Source organism: Bombyx mori, chromosome 24, assembly GCF_030269925.1.
Source record: "Bombyx mori chromosome 24, ASM3026992v2".
Lineage (NCBI taxonomy): Eukaryota > Metazoa > Arthropoda > Insecta > Lepidoptera > Bombycidae > Bombyx > Bombyx mori.
The window spans coordinates 8,315,591-8,341,725 of NC_085130.1; the positions used below are offsets into that span (position 1 = coordinate 8,315,591).

Sequence of the window (26,135 nt, forward strand, 5' to 3'; positions counted from 1 at the left end):
TCCTCTTTCCTAGTTAAGCTCTTCAATTTTGCCCGGTCTTCGGCATCCTGTGAGGGAACCTATATTCCAAGTGGCAAAGTGAACCGTTTCTACCGTGAAGCAGTAATTCGTTTCGGTTTGAAGGGTGGGGCAGCCTTTGTAAAATACTTGAGGCCTTAGAACTTGTCTCGGGGTGGGTGGCGCATTTACGTTATGGGTGTCTATGGGCCCCAGTAACCACTTAACACCTAGTGGGCTGTGAGCTCGTCCACCCATCAAAGCAATAAAAAAAAAGTTTCCTTTTGGGGACATACTTCTTTAGCCGTGCCTACACTTGACACTGACGTCTATGCAATAAACAATAATTTGGATTCAATCTTTTCGAAAATGATTCTGTACCTTATATGAATTGCGAGCTGTTTTTCTATAGCATCGGCAATTTAATTGGCTTCGCTGATAGCATTCCTGGCGGTTTCAAGACGAGCCTGTCTGTAAAAACGTGGACTAATAAAAAATAAACGGCAGGAGATGTAGGACGACAGTCATGATTCATTGTTTTCGATCGTGGAAAGCTAATGGATTGAGTCTTTGTGAGAAAATCCATTGATTGAGTTTCTTTGTGGATTCAGGGTAGGTATTTGGTCTATGTCTATACAAGAAGTGATTACTTATCATATTCAACCATGCCGACCTTAAAGGGCGTGGATTTTATTTATTTGTAGCCTATACTTGAGACCTTAGAACTTATATCTCAAGGTGGGTGGCGCATTTACGTTGTAGATGTCTAACGGCTCGAGTAACCACTTAACACCAGGTGGGCTGTGAGCTTGTCGACCCATCTAAGCAATAAAAAAAAATTACTTAGTGAAAACGGCTACAAGCGCTCGGCCCGTCTGGTGGTAGGTAACATATGTCCATTAATATGACAAACGTGAATGCCACCTCAGGATCTTAGGTCGAAATTTTAATCGTACTTTATCCTGCTAATCATAGCAATGAAACCGGCATAGATGACTGCTTTGCGGCAAAATTAGGTCAGATGGTGATGATACTACCTGTGCAAGCTCATAATATTATTATGAGTGGTTACCGTCGCCCATAGACTTCAGCATTGCCAAGGGCAGAGACGAGCTGCTGCCTACCGTTCTAGAAAAGTTTTACCAGATGCCATAGTACTTGGCGTACAGCCATTGGCCTGCCCTGGCATTGCTCACATAGACGAGTGACGGTAACCACTTACCATTAGGTGGGCCTTATGCTCGTCTGCCTATAAAGGCAATAAATAAAATCCCAAAAGGACATTAAATTAGTGCCCTAAATAAAATCCGTTAAACTCATTCAAAAGTGCATCTTGCATTGAGTATTGCGTGCACAACTATAGTTGTTTTGTGTTATCGTGATATGAGCTTAAATCATTACTACTTGTAAATGACCCATATCACAGTATCACACAAACCAATGGCAGGTTTGCGGGATTTCAACGCTTCGGTAGAGCCTTGTGAATTCTAAGGCTTGGTCCAAAATGTAAGATAGTGGAGTCGAAATTTTAAATGGACCACATTCAGTGTGTTTAGTGCGGGTTTTTTAACGTTTTCGATAGCGTAAAAGTTAACTCAAATTTGTATGGAGTAGGAGCCTTTGTCACTAGGGGCGCTGTTCCAACTGCGTACAAATCTGAGTTAACTATTACGCTATCGAGAACGTTAAAAAACTCTCACTAAGCACACAGCTCGTTTATTATGCTTGCAGAGTAATGCGTTTCGGTTTGAAGGGTGGGGCAGCCGTTGTAACTCTACTAAGATCTTAGAACTTATATCTTAAGGTGGGAGGTGGCATTTACTTTATAGATGTCTACGGGCTCCAGTAACCACTTAACACCAGGTGGGCTGTGAGCTGGTCCACCCAACAAAGCAATAAAAAAAAAGTTTTCATTACCTCGTCTATCTTCACGAAATTTTGTATACACGTTGTCAGGCGTATGGAAAAGTACTTAAAGTACTTTAATCAATAAAAGGTAGTATTGCGCATTTGTGATCTTTTTTATCAATATCAACGCCAGTAAAGTCGCGGATACAAATTTAGTATTTTTATTTTTAAGCTATTGCATAGCTTTTATCGCGGGCTTTGAGCGCGGCGACCGAATCATGAAATTCCGTAACGAAAAAAACCTTCCACCCCTCACTCCGCCTACCATGTATCTCGCGTTCATCACATTCACACGTTGCGCTTGTGTAGTGTTTGTGAATAAGCGCGTGGCGTGACGTCACACTGCATGCGCATCATGAAAAGTCTGTCCATCTCTTTCTCGCGCGGTCTCGCTTATGAGTGTGAAGGGGACAGTTAAGGTTTTGCTTTTATTAATGTTTAATATAGCGTGGTCTTGTTTTATTATTGTTTTAACATTAAATTATCACTGTCTAATTATAATTGCTAAATTGCTAATTGATAAAAAATGCTATGCTATAGCTTTACCGCGGCAGTTTCCGAGTGCCACACGTTTTTTATTTGCGTGTCTTAGTTACGTGTCGAGATGAGGAGTTGCTTAACATAAAGGATTTTAAGGAACATCTCCATCACACGACTCTGCTGACCAGTACTTCTCTGGACGTGGTTTAACAGAAATCAAATTTATTCGTCTATTTATCGAGTAGAGCTTACCATTAGCCTAGCCATAGATGCTGACACCACCCTCTATTTTATTTCACCACCTTCTATTTAGCCGTGCCGATTTTCTTATGAAAATGATTGTGACAAAAAAAGAATTGCAAAAATTACGCTCGTAATAATATTAGCGAAATGATTTGACTTTACCGAATAAATAAAAGGAATGATAGGCAACTTGTGAAACACATACTTTTAATTCGCTGCATCTCAGAACTTGCGTCCGCTAGTAATTAGCCTGGCTGTGTCTAGTGTCACCTCGGGTACGCCGATTGCTCTGTGCATTTCAGTCTGTCCCTTTCAATCTACTGTAGTGTCCCGCGCACGTCGCTTCACATAAACGGCTTATATACACTAGGCTGAAGCCGGATTACCATTGATTGGGAGAGCTTAGGTTTCAGTCTATTGACCTGTCTCGTGAGACAAGCGTACCGTGTGACTCTCAGTTTGTTAGAGCGTAGAACCGAATGATGGGGGTGGATGAGAGCTCAGAAGCGAGTGTCGTGAGACCACGTACAGACAAGCGTAGTGTGTGACGCGCGGTGTGCTGGAGCACAGAGCTGAATGGTAGCGGGTGGATGAGAGCTCTGGAGCGAGTGTCGTGAGACCACGTACAGACAAGCGTAGTGTATGACGGGCGGTGTGCTGGAGCACAGAGCTGAATGGTAGCGGGTGGACGAGAGCTCAGGAGCGAGTGTCGTGAGACCACGAATAGACAAGCGTAGAGTGTGACGCGCTGTGTTCCGGAGCACCATAAGATCAGATCAGATCACTCAAACAGTAATTATACATTCCAATGGACTAAATCAAAAATAAAAATAAAAAAAAACGTTATGCAAAACTGATAATCAATTACGTCGCGTGAAATAAACCTTGGATTTTTACGATTACGGATTCAATAATATCGTATCGTTTCAATCGTTCGGTCACAGTGTGAATGAGGCACCGTATAATTGGTTTCTGACACGACTCGAGTGTTGGAGCGGTTGACGGCGGGACTACAGGGCCTAACTCGTTCTGGTCACGCGATGACCAGAAACTGTTTTATCAAATACGTTGGCTATTGTCTAATATTCAAGATCATACTTTTATTTGTACATGTGCTTCATGAGGATGTTTAGGCCACTGAGTTTCTCGCCGCATCTTCTCAGTGGGTCGCGTTTCCTATCCGGTGGTAGATTCTGTGAAGCATTGCTCTTGCTAGGATTAGTGTTAGCAACGTCGTCAAGTTTGAGCCCCGTGAACTCAACTACTTGCTCTGTGAATCTAGTTTAACCCGTCGAGATTACTAGAATAAGTAGGAATAGAAAAAAAGGTGTCAATTTAAACTACTGAGTTTCTCGCCCGATCTTATAAGTGGGTCGTGGTTCCGATGCGGTGGTAGATTCTGCGAAGAACTGCTCTTGCTACTTGGTGGGTTAGTGTTAGCAACTTCGTCAGGTTTGAGCCCCGTGAGTTCACCTACTCGCCCTATGAATCTACCCATAGCCTCTCGTAGTTACTAGAATAGGTAGGAATAAAGAAAATTATGTCAATTTAAGCTACTGAGTTTCTCGCCGGATCTTATAAGCGGGTCGCGATTCTGATTTGGCGGTACTAGTACTTATCTCGGGAAAGCAAATGATTTTTGCAATGTGGGTCCACCTTGAGAAACTAAGTCCGAGTTCCCATTTCTTTTTGGTTTGTTTATTTATTTATTTATACCTTCGTGATAGGAATAGGCATTTTGGTGATACATAAGACAAAACAGATTTTAACAAAAAAGACTAATACCAATACTTGTAATACCAATTACAATAAAATATTATCAATGTCATTAACATAAAAAATGCCGGTCGGACCTTTATAGAATTTAAATGGGACCACACGAAAAGATGTAGCTTTTAAAAAGTGTCATTAAAATCGGTTCACCTAGAAAAAGTTTTGAAAAAACAAATACAAGCGAATTGATGAACTCCTCTTTTTTAGTATTGGTTAAAATACAGACACGCACACGCACACGCACACGCACACGCACACGCACACGCACACGCACGCACGCACGCACGCACGCACGCGCTCGCACACGCACGCGCACGCGCACGCGCACGCGTACACGCACACGCACACACGCACACACGCACACACGCACACGCACACACGCACGCACGCACGCACGCACGCACACGCACACGCACGCGCACACACACACACGAGCGTGCGCTCACTAATACTGATGCCTTGAACCCTGAACCTGCGATATCCGACAGACTATTATTACCTACCTTATTTATTAATTAGATGGGTGGACGAGCTCACGGCCCACTTTATGTTAAGTGGTTACCGAAGCCCATATACATCTACAACGTAAATTCCGTCACACATCTTGAGATGTGAGTTCTAATGCCTCAGTATAGTAGAACGGCTGCCCCACTCTTCGAAGCAAAACGCATTATTCCTTCATGGCAGAAAATAAACAGGAGCTTGGAGAATTTTAATGAGGCTTTTTGAAAACCCGCTGAGTTTTTTTCGCTGGTTCTTCTCAGGACTGTGGCTCTTTTTGGAACCGGTGGTAGAGTTAACATTTTTATTTATATTTTGACATTCAACAAGTGTGTTATGCTGACATCTAAGTTGAAATAAATGATTTTGAATTTGAATTGAATTTGTTCCCAGGTTTCTCATCAGTGATCCCAGGGTACCCGAGGTACACGATGTTCGGTGATCGTCGGAACGGCGTCTACAACCTGAGGATCGTCAATGTCACATTGGAAGACGACGCGGAATACCAGTGCCAAGTCGGGCCCGCTCAGATGCACAAAGTCATAAGAGCGAACGCTTCGATCACCGTTATCTGTAAGTAGCTAGAGTTTAATTTTGATTCTTTAATTTCGTTTGTATTCAATAAATAATTTATTGATAAACCAGCGGATCCGACAGACGTTGTCCCGTGAATGCATACGCAAAAATTCATTCGAGTCGATCCAGCCGTTTAGTTGCAGAATAGATAAATAACCTAGATACTGTCTGAAGCGCCATCTGCCGGGCTGATTTGTGAATCTAAACCATCCAGGGTGCCACCCAAACGCGTACAAAAAAAATCATTCAAATCGGTCTAGCCATTTAGGAGGAGTTCAGTGACAAACACACGCACAGAAGAAATATATATGTATATAAGTATAAAGATTAAAGAGCGGACGGTTAGCGTAGTATGGACATGTGATGCGTAGAGAGAAGATGCATGTGACTAGGAGATGTATGGAAATGGTAGTGCAAGGTAGAGGAGGAAGAGATCGACCGAAGAAGACATGGATGGAGTATGTGAATGACGATATGAGAGAGAGAGGAGTGAGTGTTGAGCTGACGGCTGATAGAAGACAGTGGAATAGAAAAATTCGCTGTGCCGACCCCACCTAGTGGGATAAGGTGGAGAAAAAGAAGAAGAATTTCGTTTGTATTTCACCATAAATATAGCGAGTTTACTTACGAAAACAAACATTTTGCAAATGATTTGCGGGGCTATACAAGATGAGTTGCTATTAGAATTAAATAATCGATCTACAAATTGAAGCTACGCGAAGTTATAAAAACTACGGCGACTCAACATAGACGCTTTTTTTTTGGAAAACTTATCTAAAGTTTTGTTCCTGAGCTTGAGATAGTACAGGCTTGAGTTTTTGCACGAGGTTAGGATATGACGTTCGGGCTACCAGTTTCAAAGGGACGAATCGTATCTCGTCATTTCTTGAATGAGAAGCCGGGTTACTTGGAGTTAGTTCTTCTTTTTAATAACCGACATCGCGAATACAGTTTGCGTGGTCGAGGACTATTAATCCGATTATAATTCGCATCTGAAGACAGAGCACATTCAACAAAAAAAAAACTATATGAAAATTTTTAATTTGAAAACAATATTTTTATTTAAATTAATTGATAATTAAAAAAAACCGACGAAACTTTTAAGTTTTTTTTTTAAACCTATGCTGATAGCCCTGAAAGGCTATATCAGCTTCGCCCTAACGTTTAGGTGAGCTCACGGGGCTCAAACTGGAGTGTTGCTGGCCCTACCTAGCAGGGCAGTACTTCGCAGAATCTACCACCGGATCAGAAACGCGACCCACTGAGAAGATCCGGCGAGAAACTCAGTGGGCTACTTTTAAGAAAATTCATTGTTTGCTTTAGTTTTTCGTTTTAACAAAACTAGATTATGACCGAGCTTTGCTCGTTTTTTTTTTTTGATAACGCCATCTTGTTGTGTCTTTAAAGCGGTTAGTTGCCCCCAATTAAGAGAAATAGTATTATTACTCGCCGATAGATGTCGGGAAGAGTTGATTATTGAAAACACGAATAAAACAACATTTTCTGAAAATAAATCGTAGCTAGATCGATGTATCGCCCCCGAAATCCCCTGTATACAAAATTTTATGAAAATCATTGGAGCCGTTTCCGAGATTCAGATTATATCTATATGCATATTAATACGTGAAGCAAAAACTTGTATCCCTTTTTACGAAAATTGCGCGGTCGGAGGAGTATGAAATTTTCCATACTTATAGAGAATATAGAGAAGAAGAGCACAATGCTAATATTTTTTTAAAATAATGCATAAAAGATACATTAAATCAATAAAGAAAACATTACACACACTACATACCATGTATTTGACGCACACACGCATGTATACTATTTATTGTCAAACTTTTGTTCTTGACGTCTGTCGTCAAAATTGAGAATAGATTAAATGTTGTTTGTCTTTGTTAATATTTTTTATAGTGTAGTCTTGGCGAAATTTGTGATTATAGAAGTATAAAATACAATCATAATAGTGTACAAACTTACAATTCCAATTAATTATAATAGTCGAATTTCGACTACTGCGGGACCTCTAGTATATATTAATATACAAGAATACTCGTTTAAAGGTAGGTATAAGATACAAGCTGAATTTAACGAATACGTCATTAAAAACGAAGCAATCCCAAAATCACTGAGAATGCCTAATAACATTTCTGTAACATTTAGAATCGAGTAAATCTTTAACTTCGAAACAAAATCGGACTAATTGAGTTAAGTTCATTTCTGAGTTTAGCGAATCGAATTAGCGTAACTCAAGAAACGTTTAAGACTTCTTTGACTGACTAAAATTTCGAATGTCTACATCAATTTCTTTTCATCTATTCGTAATTCTAGCTAATTTATTTAACATAAAACTTACAACACTATGCTTACACTATGCTTTCATGAGCTCTAAAATCAGAATGGCTGAAGAGCTCTTGGGCGCTAAAAAATTAACAATAAGCACATGCTATCGAAATAATCCATATGAATGTAATTTTGGAGTATATAGCAAGCAAGTATATGTAATTTTTTTATGTGTTATATTGGTCATTGGATTACGCCAAGCTCTCCAATTTCCCAAAACATCTCCATCCAAAGGCTGAAAAAGGTCGATTTCAACGTTAACGTCGCCCATCTTACTATGGTTTTAAGATATTTTTCACGTGATAACCTCTTAAAAATTGATGAACACCGGCTACACGCACGAAAAAGTGTCACGTTCCTCTTGAGTCTGAGCGTGCGAACGAGAGCGCTGCACAAGCGATAGAGAGGCACGATCGGTCCTAGCGTTGACTTGTGACACATTTATCTTTCTTCTCGCGTGACGTCAGAGCTAACAGTTCAAATAGTTCTGCTACTTTATTATTGTTTTTATTAAGTGACTGTCAAATATTCATCCTAAAATTTACACTTTGGGGCCCCTTCCTAAAGAGATTAGCACTTTTTGGAACGAATTTCCTTATGGGACGATGCGGAGGGGTACCCTAACCGGAAAAAAACTTCCGTAACGTAAGATTTTTCCTATTCAGTTTGTTATCAACAGGTGTCGCTGCACGTAAACTCAACAATTTCTGAATCGCGGTGACGAGTTGTTACACAGTTGATAGACGTTCTCGTATTTCTCTTGCTAAATCATACTTACCTGGCGTAGGGATACCGTGATCATGCAGGCGGTTCCCCCAGGGCGAGGCTGCTCCATTGCACTGCAGAGTGGTTGACTCTTGCGATTATTGTTATTTTTATCAATAAAAATAATAACAAATGTATACCAGAATAATTAATTATTTTCTTTATACCTCGAATACAACTTAAAATTAATATTTTATAATAAGGGCACTTCGCTCTTATCCGGTGTCCCACGACACCACACATCTTTTTTTTAATTCTTTGTCTGTAGATTATTCTTATTTTCGCGTATCTAAGTGCAATAAAAATGTTTTGTAGTGTATTGATTGGGAAAAGATTTGTAATATCCTTGTCTACAAGTCGTACAATTCAAGAGAACTGAAGCAGGCCTGTCGGGTAACAACATTTCGCGACGGCGTAATAAATTTTTTTTTTATGACTCGCACCGTACATATTATATTCCCGACAATGGTGAATAGTAAAACATAATATTTCCTTCGTCGTCGGCTCGTAAATTTTCCAATAAAATCCCCTTTTGCCTTGACGTTATAATTTGCTCAATATTTTCGGCGGCGTCATGTCATTTATAACTTAAAATTGAATTTACGCTTGAACGAAATTAGTTCGTTTTGATATATATTTTGGGACTAAAATTACGTGATGCGAGTGAGCGCTGGAATTGTATTGTAATGAGTTATTTGTCGGTGAGTTATACATATGTATGTTCTGTAGTAGACAGCTTGGGGCCGCGTGCTGTGACTTGCAGCGCAGTAGACTAGTGCTGTGCAGTGTGTAGCTGTGTAATGTACTACGCTGCGTAGGGTAGGGTCATGCCTTTTTTGGAACGATGAAGTTCCTTATGGGACGATGCGGAGAGGTACCCTAACCGGGAAAAATGTCCGTAACGTAAGATTTTATGTTTGTTACCTCATAACTAACTAGGTGAATCGATTTTGATGATTCTTTTTTTATTAGAAAGCTGACGCTTTCCGTGTGATCTCATTTTAATTTAGTCCAGATCTGATAATGGTAGGTATCCATGAGAAAACCTTATAAGCCTTAAATTTGCATTAAATACGTGCGCGACAAATAGATAAATAACTCAATATCACGCCAACCGATTTCGATGATTATTGTTTTTAGTGTATATCAATTTGTTTTGAAATATCATTTTTTTATTTTTATCAATAAAAAAATCATAATAAAAAATGTATACCCGAATAATTCATTTCTTTATACCTCGAATGGAACTTAAAATTCATATTTTTATATTAAGGAACTTCGTTCCTATCCGGTGTCCCACGACACCACGCATCTTTTTTTTTTTCGGGCCGGGACCGAACCTCCTCCGAACGAGGTCCTCATTCCTAGGGGGCGCGTGGGGTATGTGGAACTGGTCTGCGACTGCGAGACCGCGGGCCCAAGGTTGTTTTCAGGGCCCTACCCACTAAACGACTCCCCTGCACTCTTCGCCAAAGCGTCCGATCCCCTCCAAGGTCAGAACCCAGATAAGGTAGGGGGGTTACCGTGGTCAATACTGCAACCAGATAGCGCAGCTCACCCCAAGGACGACCAGAACCAGCCTGCCGGGTCGGGACGCGATACACCGCCAACCGGTTGCTCTTTTATCAGATGGATACTCTTTGGTGGCACGCTAGAGGGTAGGATCATACGGGCCTAGTTCAGGTCATAGATAATACACATAAATTAATTATAGATAATCAACTCAAGTACTCAACAAAAATGTTTACGGGCGTCGGCCACTAGATGGCTTCACTTCGATTAGTTTCTTATTGATCATGTAGATGGCAGTAACATACTACCTATCCTATATTTTATTTTTAATGAAGGATTTTGTAAATTATCAGAAACCACAAAGTGATAAAATTTAATAAATTTGACTAAAACAAAAAAAGACTTGTATGATATTTTTTTCTGTGCTTAGCTGTACAATACTTAAATGCCATAACTTTAACAACATGTAAGTTTAGGGGCACCCGCTACAAGATGTAGCTAGTTTCTATATAGAAAAATATTTGTCTTAAAGTATCCCAGTTACAGGGCTCTGGTTTAGGTCATGATTTTTCTATGAATCTCTTAAAAACAAACACTCATTCATACTGTAATTCAAAAACCATACGAATAAGATTTGTAATGTAATCCGCGGTATTATATGTAAATGAGTTTTCCCTCGTCGTCTAGTTAAAGAGATTTCGCCCCAAAATTTTCATGCTATAAATTTTTCGCCTACACTTTATTATTATATGGGTCGAGCGTTGCATGTAGGGTCCATGCGAATATATTCGAGGGCCGATACCAATTGGATACGGAACTCTTGAATTTGAATAAAAGGAACTCGTAAAATAGTCTCACTTCTATTATTGTAAATGGTTTTAGGGATGGGCCGGGGATCTCTGGGTTGATGTCGATAAATTCTTTGCAAATCAGTGTTTTGTGTTTAGGCTGTATAGAAGCTTTGGCCGGGTTCTTCTTTTTGTTTTAGGACTGATTGATTTTGTCAGAGGGGACGTGGTTATATTGGTGGAATCGACCTGAATCCAAGAGTTACAGTTGCAATTAACTCTTCGCGCAGAGTTCAATCTGATCTGTAGTATATATAATATAACTATCATGACGCGAATGTATCGTGAACTTGAGTATAATTTGGTACTTGTTGTATTTCTGTTAGTTTCAATTAATCCGTTGAATACTAACGTGGCTGAAGCGAGGCAAGGTATGTTTTAAGTTGTATAGCCTCATAAATCATTTAAATACGTTTTAGTTGATAAACTACGAAGTTAAATTTCCAACGATAATTCTCAAAATACAATCGACAGTTTAAAAATCGATATACCGATAATCGTCTCTATCGATAACGGCCCGACCCTACGAAGCCCTATCACCCGTAACCCTTCGACTGCCGTCATAAACCAAGACCTATCTGACCCAAGGTCGATCTTAAGGTCAGAATCGTTCATAAAAGTGTCCTCTGCGTCGAGTATTTGTTTGACAGACATTTTTCGCTCACTAAGCCCATTGCGGTATTATTGAAAACTTCGATCGGTTCTTTTGGAGGGTAATATTATATAAGCGAGTGTAATAATACGGCTGGCATGTGACGAGTGTATTGAGTCGTCGTGGCCTAAAGGATAAGACGTCCGGTGCATTCGTGTTGAGCGATGCACCGGTGTTCTAATCCCGTCGGCGGGTACCAATTTTTCTAATGAAATACGTACTTAACAAATGCTCACGATTGACTTCCACGGTGAAGGAATAGCAGCGTGTAATAAAAATCAAACCCGCAAAATTATAATTTGTGTAATTACTGGTCGTAGGAACTCTTGTGAGTCCGCGCGGGTAGGTATCACCACCCTGCCTATTTCTGCCGTGAAGCAGTAATGCGTTTCGGTTTGAAGGGTGGGGCAGCCGTTGTAACTATACTTTAGACCTTAGAACTTATATCTCAAGGTGGATGTCGTGTTTACATTGTAGATGTCTATGGGCTCCAGTAACCACTTAACAACGTGGGCTGTGAACTCGTCCACCCATCTAAGTAATAAAAAAAAACCAAAGACGTATTAACACATAATCACTGTTTGCCGAGTTCCACTTGCTTATGGTAACGGCTACATAATACTAAATAGGCCGTGGATTACATACAAAATATCCTATCACATTAAACTAAAGCTATCCACGAAACAATTAAAAGTGATTAGCCCACTGGAAGCGCTTTTTAACTAACGAATTTATTGAGGTCGTTCAGACCTCACGGAGCTATTCGGAGGGTTGTAATTTTGTTAATTGATCGTAAAAAAATCGTTGAGTAACAGATAAGACATTTTACGAGACTAGATCGTTAAAATATAAATTGTTTTATTTAGTAATGAAATTGACGAAATATAAATGGATTTGCTGTCAATTTAAGTGAATTTATAACACACACAGGAAGGTACTACACTCCAGCTTATTTCTGTCACAAAACAGTTTGGCTTTTTAATACGCTTTTATCAGCTTCTCTCAGACGTATGTAATATATGTTTGTAACGGAATCTTTGAATATGATTTTGTCCCCCTTCAAAACGTCGGATTAACCCGAAATTTGGTATACTTATTAATGACCGATGACAACTAAATACTTAAAAAAAAATTGAAAAATATTAAATTCAACTAAAAAATTAAAAGTAAATAATAGTTTAAAAAACTAACAAAACACGCTTTTTTTTAGAATAAAATCTTCTTTTCTTACACTATTTTTAATTCAAATTTATTAGTTTAGTTTTTATTTTTTAGTTGGATTTTCTATAAAAGCGTATTTTGTTAGTTTTTTAAACTATTATTTATTAAGAAAGAGTCATTTTTATAGTATAGTTGCGATTTTGAATTAAGATCTTAAAGCGCATTATCCCACTAAGCATTATGCACGCAGACTTGGGTTATCAAGTAATCACATATTATTATGTGAACTGCGTTGTGCACTCATTAGCTTGAGCTCAGTTCAATCAAATTAAACTCTAGCTTACTGTGAGTTGAATATACTGTGCTAAGTTACAAGTTGTATAAGCACTTCCTATGAATTTTCGATACATCTATTGTCAAAGTGAACTTTTTTCCAAAGAAACTTCAAAATCGTGTTTCTTTGTATGTACGTACATATTTTTCTATCAGTTATTTTATCGTTACCTTATCCCGACAAACGGTGGACTGGATACGTTTTATTTATTAGAACCAAACAACATTTAAAATCTTATTTTCATGAATTTCAAATAATCGATATTTTTACAATACTAAATTTAAACTAAGAAATTAATTTTATGCAAAAACCACGAAGTATCGAAACGCAAACCCGAAATCGGTCGAAAAAAACCGGTTACGACCCGATAATGACGCAATAATAAAACTGTTAAGCCAACCTCAATAAATCGCGGCGCGAAAATAATTCTTTCACTACCTAAGGGATTTTAGTACCAAACCCTACTCAGGTTATCACTAACGTTTCGTGAAGATTTTAACCCGTTCACCGCTGTATATCTTTTTTATCGGCCAGGAAGGACCCCGTATCAATATTTTAGAGGCTATCGATTTCGTCTCAGATGGCCCGAGCGATGCGATGCGATGATGTAGCTTAGTTAACAATTTAGGATGTAAAAATTGAGAAAATAGCACAAAAACATACCATTACAAAGCAGTGGCTAGAATCACTAAAAAATATAAAAAAATTTAATAATTAAAAAAATACTTTTCAAATCTTGATCAAATTGGGAATTTAATAAAAAGGGGTCATTAACTTGGGTTCTTTAGAAAAAACGTTTAGAGAGGACATCGCTAAAACAAAATACAATCGATTTGAAAACCTCTTCCTTTTTATGAAATCGGTTAAAGATGCGAAAATTATTGTTATAATTTATTAAATAGAACACTAACTCGTCTATAGTACGTAGCTTATATAGCATAGCTAAGCTCAGCCGAGACAGCGGCGCAAAATAAACCGTTATATAGTTCTTGCAAATTTTATAAAAGTAGGGTATTGCGTTAGGGGTTGGGCCACGGTTGACGGGTTAAAAAGGAAAGTTTGCGACGACCCTGAAATATGCCGGATAAATTCACGCTGACCGTTATGGAAGTTCTAACTAAATATACAGGGTGATGTTGATGCGTTCTATTAAGAACGTGTTATGACATGAATTAGAGGAGCTCATTGTTGCGTTTATTTCTTAGAGGTATCTTGAGGTGGCCAAGAAAATGAATAAATGCAAACACGACCACTCTAACAAGAATATCCGACTAAAAAGAAAAGATAGGCTACTAAGCAATAAAATTTTAAATTCGATAAATGAGTCGTCTATTATCAAAGCCGGCAATGTGACTTTTGGACAATTATTGGTAAATCAGAAAAACGAATTATTGACTTTGTATTCCATTGGCAGTCACAAAACTCTTCTGAACGACATCTTAGATAAATAACAGGTTAAGTACTAACCTTTATTTAATGCAGGTTTTGAACCGTATTCTTTGAAGGAGACGATTATATTCAAGTCAATCTGTATTGACATATCAATAACATTTTTTTGTCCAAATGCACAGATTGCCACCTTTGATAATAGACGACTCAAATAACTTACAAGAATGAAAACAAAAAAAAAACAATTGAAAAACAAATCGATACGAAAAATGAATATTATAAATTTACAGGCTAATATTGGACTTACGAATAAACAGGCTTTTAAGTTTTCATGTGCTTTCTTCGGGGACATAAAAGCTGAGCTTTCTTTTAACGTCGAAACTTTACCTGCGAGTGTATAGAAAGTTTTGAATGAGTGTGCTTAGAGCAGTTTGTTGAATCACACTGAGGCAATACGAAGCTTTGTGTCTCTTGTAATTTAATTTGATTCGTGTTTGTTTCGTGAGCTTTAATGACAGCTTTGAGCCTTCCCGGCTGTTTATTGTTTGAGACGTTCACAAACGAATTCAACAAAATGATTGTGAATGGTTGCAAATAATCTCATCCACTTGACATCTTTTGAATTTTTCCTCATACGAGGTGAGGTAGTTTTCGTGAAATCAAAGGTGAACAAGCACGTGTTTATCAGATACTAAAATTCTAAAAGCTTTAGGTTAATATGGCGATTTCATAATTAGTCTCGTACTAAGCGCTATTAAAAGGAAAGCATTGGTATTTTTATCCTATTATTATTCGATATATTTTCTTCAACAAAATTCATTGGTACATTTATTAATTTATTTATTTCATGGATGATAGAGCTTACTTACCTACTGTAAAATTGTTACCTACTTTGCGACATGAGGTCCATATGTCAATTGTATTTTATAACTCTTCTTACTGGTGGTAGGACCTCTTGTGAGTCCTCACGGGTAGGTACCACCACCCACCTATTTCTGCCGTGAAGCAGTAATGCGTTTCGATTTGAGCCGCCGTTGGGCAGCCGTTGTAACTATACTGAGATCTTAGAACTTATATCTCAAGGTGATGTCTATGGGCGTCAGTAACCACTTAACACCAGGTGGGCTGTGAGCTCGTCCACCCATCTAAACAATAAAAAAAATTAACGCAGTGGCATGTTTTAAACTGGAACCCAAGACTGGCTTCGCGGCAGAACTGGGCGGGACCTATTTACCGCCCCGTACAATGCAATACGTGCTACCATCAGAGAGCTAACTGAGTTTCTCACTGGATCTTCTGAATGGGTCGCATTTCCGATCCGGTGGTAGACTCTGCGAAGCACTGCTCTTGATAGGGCTAGTGTTAATGAGTTCACAAGGCTGAGCCCCACGAGCTCGTCTACACATCCGGCGAAGCTAGTATAATCCCTCGAGGTTACCAGTATAAAGGTAGGCAAATAATAAATAAATAAATCAGAGAAGATAGTATTGGTAGGCAGCGGCTTGGCTCTGCCTTTGCCATTGCTGAAGTCCATGGGCGACGGTAACCACTCACCATCAGGTGGGTCGTATGCTCGTCTGCCTACAAGGGAAATAAAAAATAAAAGATATGAGTTAATAATATTCTAGGCTAATACGAAGAACAAGTAAGTGTTTATAAATATTAATTTCGGTTTTAAATTCGTAGTGGTCTAAAGGATAAGACGCTTAATGTACTCATGTCGGGTGGTGCGTTCATATCAATGTTCTAATCCCACAGGCAGAAACCTATCTAGCATATCTTCACGCGTGATTCTTCTGATAAATCGTGAATTAAAAATGAAATACGCAAAAGAAAAGTTTAATCTATGGCGTAGATTCGCAGTAACAGATTTCGCTTGAAAAGTGGGGCAGCCGTTGTACAGTGATAAGGAGACTTAGAAGTTATATCTGGTGCTAATGTCTATGGGTTTCAGTAACCAATTAACTCCAGGTGAAACGGTAGGCCGAGATAGGCACACTTTTCATGATGCGCAACGTGTGAATGTGTTGAGCGCGAGTTACATGGTAGGCGGAATGAAGATGTTAGGTTTTATTTTCGTTACGAAATTTCTTGATTTGGTCGCCGCGCTCAAAGCGCGTGATAAAATCATTGCAAAAGCTTAAAAAAAACAGAATCTTTACCCTACATCCGAGCACGATGGGCCTACAAAAACAATCTGAAGTAAACTCTAATACTTCGTCTTAAAGTGCTCCAACTTATAAAACAATGCAGATACAACATTTGAAGCCACTTCCAAGCACACCGCCTTGACTCCGCGCAAGTTTTTATTCACGACAGTTCCGTTGCGAACGCGGAACCGGGTAATGGGTTCCGTAGACTTTATATGACTTTTAAAATAGTTCTCAAGCCTCACGTAAGGGAATTGAGCTCCACAAGTCGTTGTTTTAATGTACTGCGTCTTTGTGCCTAAATTGTGTGAAAGAAAATCGCTGTGGGCTTCTATCTGTGAACTCACTTATTGCTTGTAAGCCACGTAGCCGATTTTAATACAGCTTTCGCTAATATAAAGGCTGATAAATGCGGAAGGCTTATGTGTATAATTCATTAACTATTTGAGGTACAGAGTTCAACCGTATTAGACATATAGTTTAGTCTTGTATTAGTCTTAGGAGATCTCGTTGGCGAATTACGGTCGCGAGTCCAGCGGAGGATAAAGCAGCCCGCCTTGAAGTCAGAAAGGAATCAATGCATTCAAAAGAATACTGGTGTCGCGAAATAAAAAATAAAAAAATATATATCTAATGTTTATTTAGTGTCATTAGATTTTCTCATAATATTACGAGTAAAAACGTGGTTCTTTCTACTGTCTACACAAATTGTAGATGTAGAATAATTTAACGTGATTTCCCAGTGAAAAAAACTTTTGAATGGAAGATGTTACTTCTATCCGATTTCAAAGGAATGACGATAAACATCAAATATAAGTTGACGCCACGGAAACCTTGCTGAACGGATCTTTAATTTGATTTTGATCCGATCACTACCGAACTCAGAACATATTTTGGATATTTCCTAAAAATTTTATCGAAATTGGAGCAGCCGTTTCGGAGTAAATAAAATAAAAGAGAAAAAAAATCTATGATTTTTTTTATTGCCCTTGTAGGCAGACGAGCATACGGCTCACAGGATGGTGAGTGGTTACCGTCGCCCATGGACTTCAGCAATGCCAGGGGCAGAGCCAAACCGCTGCCTACCGCTTAATACTCTCCACAAGCCTCGTTTGAAGAAGGACATATCATAGCGCTCGGGAAACACCGTGGAGGGGAGCTCATTCCATAGCCGGATGGTACGTGGCAAAAAAGATCTCTGGAAACGCACTGTGGACGACTCGAGAAAACCGTATTGATATACTTGAAGACTCCGAGAACAGAGTTGTTTGCAGAATAGTTTGTTAAAAAAAACATCTCTTGCACAACAGAATTCGTCTTTTGGAAAATTACAAAAACGTTACCTAAAAATATTGTTTCTAAAATTTAAAACATTCGGTTATCTTCAAAATTTACGATCGCGACGTCACTGAATTAGGCAGCGGGCAATATGGTAAATTTTAAGGGCGCCATAACAACTGAAACAAAACCGTGCCAAATATTATTGCGTAAATACTACCTGAAACAAAATTGTACACGCTTGTTTGAAGTAACAATAGCTACTGCCAAACTCAGGTTGCTAACAATTTTACCCTGTATAACAAACACCTTGTCTACCAAAGGCAATGCTATATTTATTACCGGTAGGACCTCTTGTGAGTCCGCACGGGTAGATACCACCTACTTAACCCTGCCGTTAATTCGTTTCGGTTTGAAGGGTGGGGCAGCCGTTGTAACTATACTTAGACCTTAGAACATATCTCAAGGTGGATGGCGGCATTTACGTTGTAGATGTCTATGGGCTCCGGTAACCACTTAACACCAGGTGGACCGTGATCTCGTCCATCGATGTACGCAATAAAAAAGGAGACAATTTCGAAGTGTTATCCTATTGGAACAGAAGTTCTGTCTAATCGTGTCGAGTGATGTAAATAAGCCAGGACTTAAACTTTTTTTTCAGGCAAGGGGCCGAACCTCATCCGAGGTGTCTGCATTTAGGGGGAGGGGGGTATGTGGGACTTAACGGTCTATAGATGCTGGTTGTGCTACCAAATCTTTTAGATATGATAATTATTGACCGCCAAACCAGTGCTCCCAAGCAACTTATACAGCTAAATATATAGTTTTATAAATTACCAAAACTGGAAGATTTATTTATAAACAAAAGTACTTTAAGAATGCTGATAAAATTTATTGTAAGATGCTCTTCGAATCGAAGGATTCATAGGAACATGGCAGCAATTAATGGGAGATTTTTTGAAACCACTATAGTAAGCCCTGTTAAATCCACTTTGGGTTGAAAAACCCGAATTTCGGTACCTAATAAAGAAAATTGATTCAAGAACCCAAAAAAAAACGCATCTTCGGAACATTAAACTGATAAAGATGATTGGAAGACATTTCAAGTAGGCTATAATCACAGTTAGGTTACGGGGCTGCATGAGAAACTTTCACATGAAACAATAACTCATTCATTCGGTGTGGGAACCACGTAATTATCATTGAAACGTAATGAAATATGCTCTTGAAGTGAAGACGGGCTGGTAAAGTTTATGTGCTTCAATCGTTTCAAGAGCTTAAAATTGAATTTAAGTCGTCGTAGCCTAACGGATAAGACGTCCGGTGCATTCGTGTTGAGCGATGCACTGGTGTTCGAATCTCAGGCGGGTACCAATTTTTCTAATGAAATACGTACTCAGCAAATGTTCACGATTGACTTCCACGGTGAAGGAATAACATCGTGTAATAAAAATGAAAACCGCAAAATTATAATTTGCGTAATTACTGGTGGTAGGACCTCTTGTGAGTCCGCGCGGGTGTGTACCACCACCCTGCCTATTTCTGCCGTGAAGCAGTAATGCGTTTCGGTTTGAAGGGTGGGGCAGCCGTTGTAACTATACTTGAGACTTTAGAACTTATATCTCAAGGTGGGTGGCGCATTTACGTTGTGGATATCTATGGGCTCCAGTAACCACTTAACACCAGGTGGGCTGTGAGCTCGTCCACCCATCTAAGCAATGAAAAAAATAAAAACTGGCCGATTGCGCTCCTCGTTCAATTGACGGTAAGGCCAAAGACAAAATCACAAGCTGCGTCCTTTTATAGCTATAGTTGCGTCAAAGTAACATTTGGACCGGAATCCGTAGTTGTCACAATGTAAATCGTCTTCCTTCTCCTTGCGTCGATAATCCTCAATGCTGAGGGTCGTGGCCTTGAGAAAATACACATGGTGGGTTCCCGCGTCCTTCCACGGCAGTCCTTTTGGAAGAAATTTAGTTCTTCGAGGCCGCTGAAGCCTTGTATGGGTCCAGCTAATTAACTGCCGCCATACATTCGGCGTTGACTGTTTTACGGTGGAAAGGTCAAACTCCAAATCAACCCTCCTCTTTTCTCTTTGGGACCTGCACTGGCAGAGTAAATGTTTCAGTAGTTTTCTATAACATCTAACCAACAATCATTATTCAAATTGGAACATTAGATAGTTTTACCGTGTAAATAGGTTGGCTGGTTATATTTATTTGGGCCAAATCTGATAATACCCTATGCTACCAATAAAGGATATATATACGTGTATATGACTGCCTAAGTTATTGTACCTAGGTCTCTGACGAAGGCAACCTCCATGTCGTTTCTATAGGATATTCTTCTTCGAGCAATGCTTAAGGAAAGTTATTTGTTATCTTCGAAGATCAATGACAAGGGGCCTTGAGGCTTTACGTATTAGAGTACCTATTTGTATAACTTCGTAATGTTATACGGAATCGAGAGAAGATAAAAAAAAACCTTAATAAAAATACAGAGAATTATAACGATAAGGGCGGCAACCGTGCCATGAGGAATTGGGAATAGCACTGAATGGGTAGGAAGAGATTGCTTTTTAATGTCTGCGAAGGGACTTTGGTTCCCTCTGTATTTTGTACCGTATGTTCCATGGGGAGTGCTCTGAGGAATTGTTCGAGATGATACCAGCATCTCGTTTTTACCATCGCACCGCCCGTCACCGGAGTAGAGTTCATCCATACTACCTGGAGCCACTGCGGTCATCCACAGTGCGTTTCCAGAGATCTTTTTTGCCACGTACCATCCGGCTATGGAATGAGCTCCCCTCCACGGTGTTTCCCGAGCGCTATGACATGTCCTTCTTCAAACGAGGCTTGTGGAGAGTATGAAGCGGTAGGCAGCGGCTTGGCTCTGTATCTGGCATTGCTGAAGTCCATGGGTGACAGTAACCACTCACCATCAGGTGGGCCGTATGCTCGTCTGCCTACAAGGGTAATAAAAAAAAATAATAATAATAAAGGATCATGCGCGATATTCGGGAGAAGCGATGATGAAATCAGAGCTAGGAGCCAGAGGGTATCGTAACAGTACGTGAGGTTGGTAACTGGAAACAGATAGAGCAACGGTACGTTTATGACTACTAGGAATTGGTATTAGAATTTAAATTCAAAACAAACATTGCAACCATCAAACAAACTAATATCAAACTATTCGCACAGCGCTTGAAACGTTTCGATAGAATTAATAAAGTAGTACTGACGCTGCAAGCTTTGGTAACATTGAATCTATTCTGAAATCAAAGGATTTTAATGTATAATTCAGTAGGACGCACTCCGTTGGGCTCTGCATTGCAATGTTCTTGGTTTTAATGTTGCGCTCCTCTTTGAAAATGCAGTATCGGGTATTGGACTTTGACGATTGCTTGAATATACTTTTTTTTAATTCGATGTATAGGGGTCTTTTTTAAAGGGATTTTATGACGTGGTAACTAAGACCTTTAAGTGATGTCTTATTTTTATTTATATTCTTATTTTTATGAAAAATGATAATATGGAGTGAAATGAAATAAAATGAAATGAAATGAAGATGATTAATTTGAGACATTAATCAACTGAGATGAAATTAAATGAATTGAGATGAGATGATATGGAATGAAATATCATCTTAGTAAAATGGTGGTCGTTTACTGAGATTTTTCAGTGGACTTTTTGGAGGATCCCGAGAAGCTACATCCAGCGGTTTTGTTTCATTATCCCACATTTATGCACTTTCACAGATATTAAACAGCTAATAAACCACCGTTATTATACATATAAACCTGAAGAAACACTAAATAGACAAAATAAAACAAATCACACAACTTCACTCCTCGCGTTCCCGCCTAAAAATTCGTATAGGGGTCTTAATTAAAAGCGGCGTGTGATTCTGTAAAATAAAGTCGCGCTGTCGCAGCGTGGAATTCGCGCTGCAATGATTTGGACGGCTTAATACAATAGAAGAAGCGCAGACAGATATAATTCCATGTTTGATAAATAGTTCTATACCAAGTTTTTGGTTATCGAAGGCTTTCGAGATAGCGCAATCAAACATTGTTTTCAATAGTATATGTCTGCTATTTTTTTATCTTTCACAAATGCTTAGCAATGCGTGAATACGACTACTTATCTTAAGACATGAATTTGAAGTCTTGGTTCTTTTCGTATAATGTATGTAGTAGTAGTTCGTATTGTGTGATTTCAGTAATAATTTTTATCACGTCATTTTTGTGCATCTCTCCCATCAACCATCCATCCGTCCATCAAATATGGTAATCTCTAACTCTCAGGCATCCACCAGTAAGCATGACTTCCTTCGATGTCAATTGAAAGCTGTGCTTCTAAATACTATTCGAAATAGATTACAAAGAGAATATAAAATTGTTTCTAAGCAGATGTTGAGGGATTCTGTAACATGTACTTCTGTAGCATGACTCTGTAACGTAAATGCCGCCAACTACCTTGAGACATGAGTTCTAAGGTCTCGGTATAGTTAAAACGGCTGCCCCACCCTTCAAACCGAATCGCATTACTGCTTCACGGCAGAAACAGGCAGGATAGTGGTACCTAACCGTGCGGACTCACAAGAGGTCCTACCACCAGCGAATAGTACCGTCGAGTGTATTTTAATCAAGCTCTGTGTACATACATATTTCTTTGCAAAGCACATTATCACTATCACTACATAGTATAAAACAAATTCGCTTTCTCTGTCCCTACCTCCCTATGTATGCTTAAATATTTAAAACTACGCAACGGATTTTGATGCGGTTTTTTTAAATAGATAGAGTGATTGAAGAGGAAGTTTTGTATGTATAATAACATCCATTAAATAGTGGAGAAATCAATAATAAATTACAGTTTCTGAAGCGAAGCCAGGGCGGGTGGCTAGTGTTATATAATGTATTTTTCGTCTTCGAGCACACGTGGTAAGTTAAACCGTAAAATAACACAGTGTATTAGAGAAAGAACCACAAAAAAACAACGAACAGAATGTTGAATTCCATTTATTATTAATAGCGGAATAGCGGAACCGAAATGTATTTCTTTTTCGTTGTCGCGTGTATGCTTCTGGGAAATCTAACAGCGGATGTCTAATGCATTGTATAGGTAGCTCTAGCTCTGCAAAACTAGATGTGATTAAAAAACTGTTTCGATCTATTGTGTTTGTTTTCAACTGTTTTTTTTTACATATCTGTAATGTTTGTACATGTACATGTAGACAACAAAATACTTTTTTTATTTTTTATTGCTCACAGCCAACCTGGTGTTAAGTGGTTACTACTGGAACCCGTAGACATCTACGACGTAAATGCGCCACCCACCATGAGATATGAGTTCTAAGATCTCAAGTATAGTTACAACGGCTGCCATGCCCTTCAAGCCGAAACGTATTATTGCTTCACGGCAGAAATAGGCAGGGTGGTGGTAACTACCCACGCGGACTCACAAGAAGTCCTACCACCAGTAATTCACGCTAGATGTCCCATAACGACGACGCAATTACTTCAGTGCGCCGCGTAGGTCATCGGTGACCTACACGGTGCTCAACATGTTAACACAATGCTCAATTGTCGACGAATTCCACCTTAATGGTAATGAAACTATACTTGAGACCTTAGCACTCTCAGACACAGCCCACTGAGTTTCTCGCTGGATCTTCTCAGTGGGTCGCGTTTCCGATCCGGTGGTAGATTCTGCGAAGCACGGCTCTTGCTAGGGTTCGTGTTAGCAACGTCATTAGGTTTGAGCCCCGTGAGCTCACCTACAAAAGTTAGGGTTACGCTGAAATAGCCTCTCAAGGCTCTCAGCTTAGGTAGGAAAAAAAAAAAAGAGACCTTAGAACTTATATCTCAAGATGGGAGGCGCATTTACGTTGTAGATGTCTATGGGGTCCAGTAACCACTTAACACCAGGTGGGCTGTGCGCTCGTCCACCCATCTAATCAATAAAAAAAATAATGGACGACTACGAGAGCTGTGAAGTATTGGAAAAATCAGAAATAATATAAAGGCAATAATAAATCCGGGATCAAACCGTAGAAATAGTTTTCAATAATATAGCAGGTACACGCTGGAGATTGCCCTTAGGTCTCTCATACGTCGCAATCTTGAGGCATCAACTTCGTCCGTCTGAAAAGGGTTCTATAATATTTTCCATTACCCTATTCTTTATTTACATCACAAAGTTTTCCTTAAGAAAAGCCATCGCTTGACCCAACACAGCTATGTAAAATATCTCGCTTATCTATCGGAGATAGAGCGGACGGTGTTGTGCAGTAATAAGCCCTTAAATAATTTTCCTAGTATTTCAGTTTAATTCCATAATTATATTATATTGTAGTTGTCAATCCCGGGATATTTGTAAGTTTTTCTATATGATTATCTACTATACGTTAACAATGTGCCCAATACTGGCTGGCGTGCAACCTAATACTTCAAAACAAACATCATTGTATCATGATAATTTTGAAATCAATACTTATTCAAATAACTTTATTGTCAGTAAAATGACTGTCATAGCATTATAAGTTAGATAAATTGATCAATATGTCTTTTAAATAATAATATTTATGAATTATGCAATCAACTCTGAACAACGAACTTAAAACTAAGAACCTTAAAAAAATAACAATAATAATAACAATAATTTTATAACTAAAATATATTATTAAAAGGAGTCCCTTTAGGCAAGGGTGGACTAACCTTTATGCTATTTTTTATCTACTTATACTCGACTCCTGGTTTAATTATCTATCTCGTTATATTAACTGCAAGAAGTCGATTCAAGATGTAGTATTTTTGGGAGTCAACAACAAAGCGACGATCTTCCACCGAGCGGGTGATATTGCTCGGTAGACCGACGATCCTAATGTTGTTGTTCGGAGCTTGTATATATGCAAGCTTATCTTGAATATGACGTTAGTGAGATTCGTGTATCTGTCAAAATATTCTTTGTTGTACAATGGCTACCTGTTAAACAAAAATGAAATATACATGTTATTAATTTTTTTTGTTGATTAACCCCTTCTTCTTCTTCTTCTTCTCAGTCGTGTCACTCTTGACAGAGTGGTCGTGATCGTCATGTAGTGTTGGAAGGGGCAGACTTGATGCGTCTCACGATCTCGCGCCATATCTCCCTACTCGAAGCCATTCTACTGCACTCATTTAGGGGACCTCCCACTGCAGTTTTAATTTGGTCGGTCCACCGTATTGGTGGCCTCCCGCGCGGTCTTGTACCATCAACGCTTCCCTGTACAACGAGGCGTTCTATGGACCGGCCATCTCGTCGCGAAACGTGTCCGAAGAAATCCACCATTCGAGACTGTACTATACCAAATAGACGCTGCTTGATGCCGAGTTCCTGAAGTATCGAGACATTTGTACGAAAGTCGGTCCACGAAACTCTAAGCATTTTTCTCCAGCACCATTATTGTTCCAGATTAACCCCTAGCTACGACGTATAGTCAGTCAAAATACTTCATTTTCCTTTACAGCTATTAATTAAACGAATATTTAATTAGAATAACTTTTTTCGATTGTTTATTATAACACAGGTAATGTAATTACTTTTCATTTGAGCTTAGATCGATATTCATATTCTTCTTTAGTTTAGATACGCCAGTGAATTATGTTTAGTTAATAGTTTTACGACCCTTGCGATGTCATTATTCAGCTTAAGAATGTCAGATTGACGAATTAAGTGTCAAATTATTTATCATAATATTTACCTGATAGTACCTAATAGTATATATTATTATGAATATATTAATATTCTACTGTAGTAGTAAAGAGCCGAAAAAATCTTCGGTCATAACCAAGTCATGGACTTGTTTAATGCTAATGATTAATGCTTCCTACCGATCTTAGTTCTTTCTGGCATAACCTCATTCAAATACGAGTAAAAAATATCAGTATATTTCTGCTTATCTTGCGAACTGTACATTGTTATTATATAAATATTTCGCTCGCGTTATCTTTGGCTACATTAATTTTGTTAGGTTGGTAGTACAGTGAGCATAGATTATTAATTTTTATGTTAGTACTTTTTTTTCTTTTACCTATGCTGATAGCCTTGAGAGACTATTTCAGCTTCGCCCTAACATGTAGGTGAGCTCACGGGGCTCAAACCGGAGTGTTGCCAATACTGGCCCTAGCAAGAGCAGTGCTTCGCAGAACCTACCACTGGATTGGAAATGCGACCCACTGA

The 26,135-nt window shown here is 38.9% G+C and overlaps 1 protein-coding gene across 4 annotated transcripts in view; it reads left to right on the top strand.

Annotated features, from left to right (window-relative positions):
* The window catches only part of LOC101736649 (nephrin), a 257,615-nt gene that overhangs the window by 43,064 nt on the left and 188,416 nt on the right, over positions 1–26,135 (top strand). For all 4 annotated transcript variants that reach the window (XR_005246160.2, XM_038019715.2, XM_062675693.1 and 1 more), the window contains exon 4: positions 5,296–5,475. Coding sequence is in view for 3 of the 4 variants with exons in the window: in XM_038019715.2 (XP_037875643.1) it covers positions 5,296–5,475 (180 nt within the window). In the remaining variant the exon portion in view is untranslated. The remainder of the gene's footprint in view (positions 1–5,295; positions 5,476–26,135) is intronic.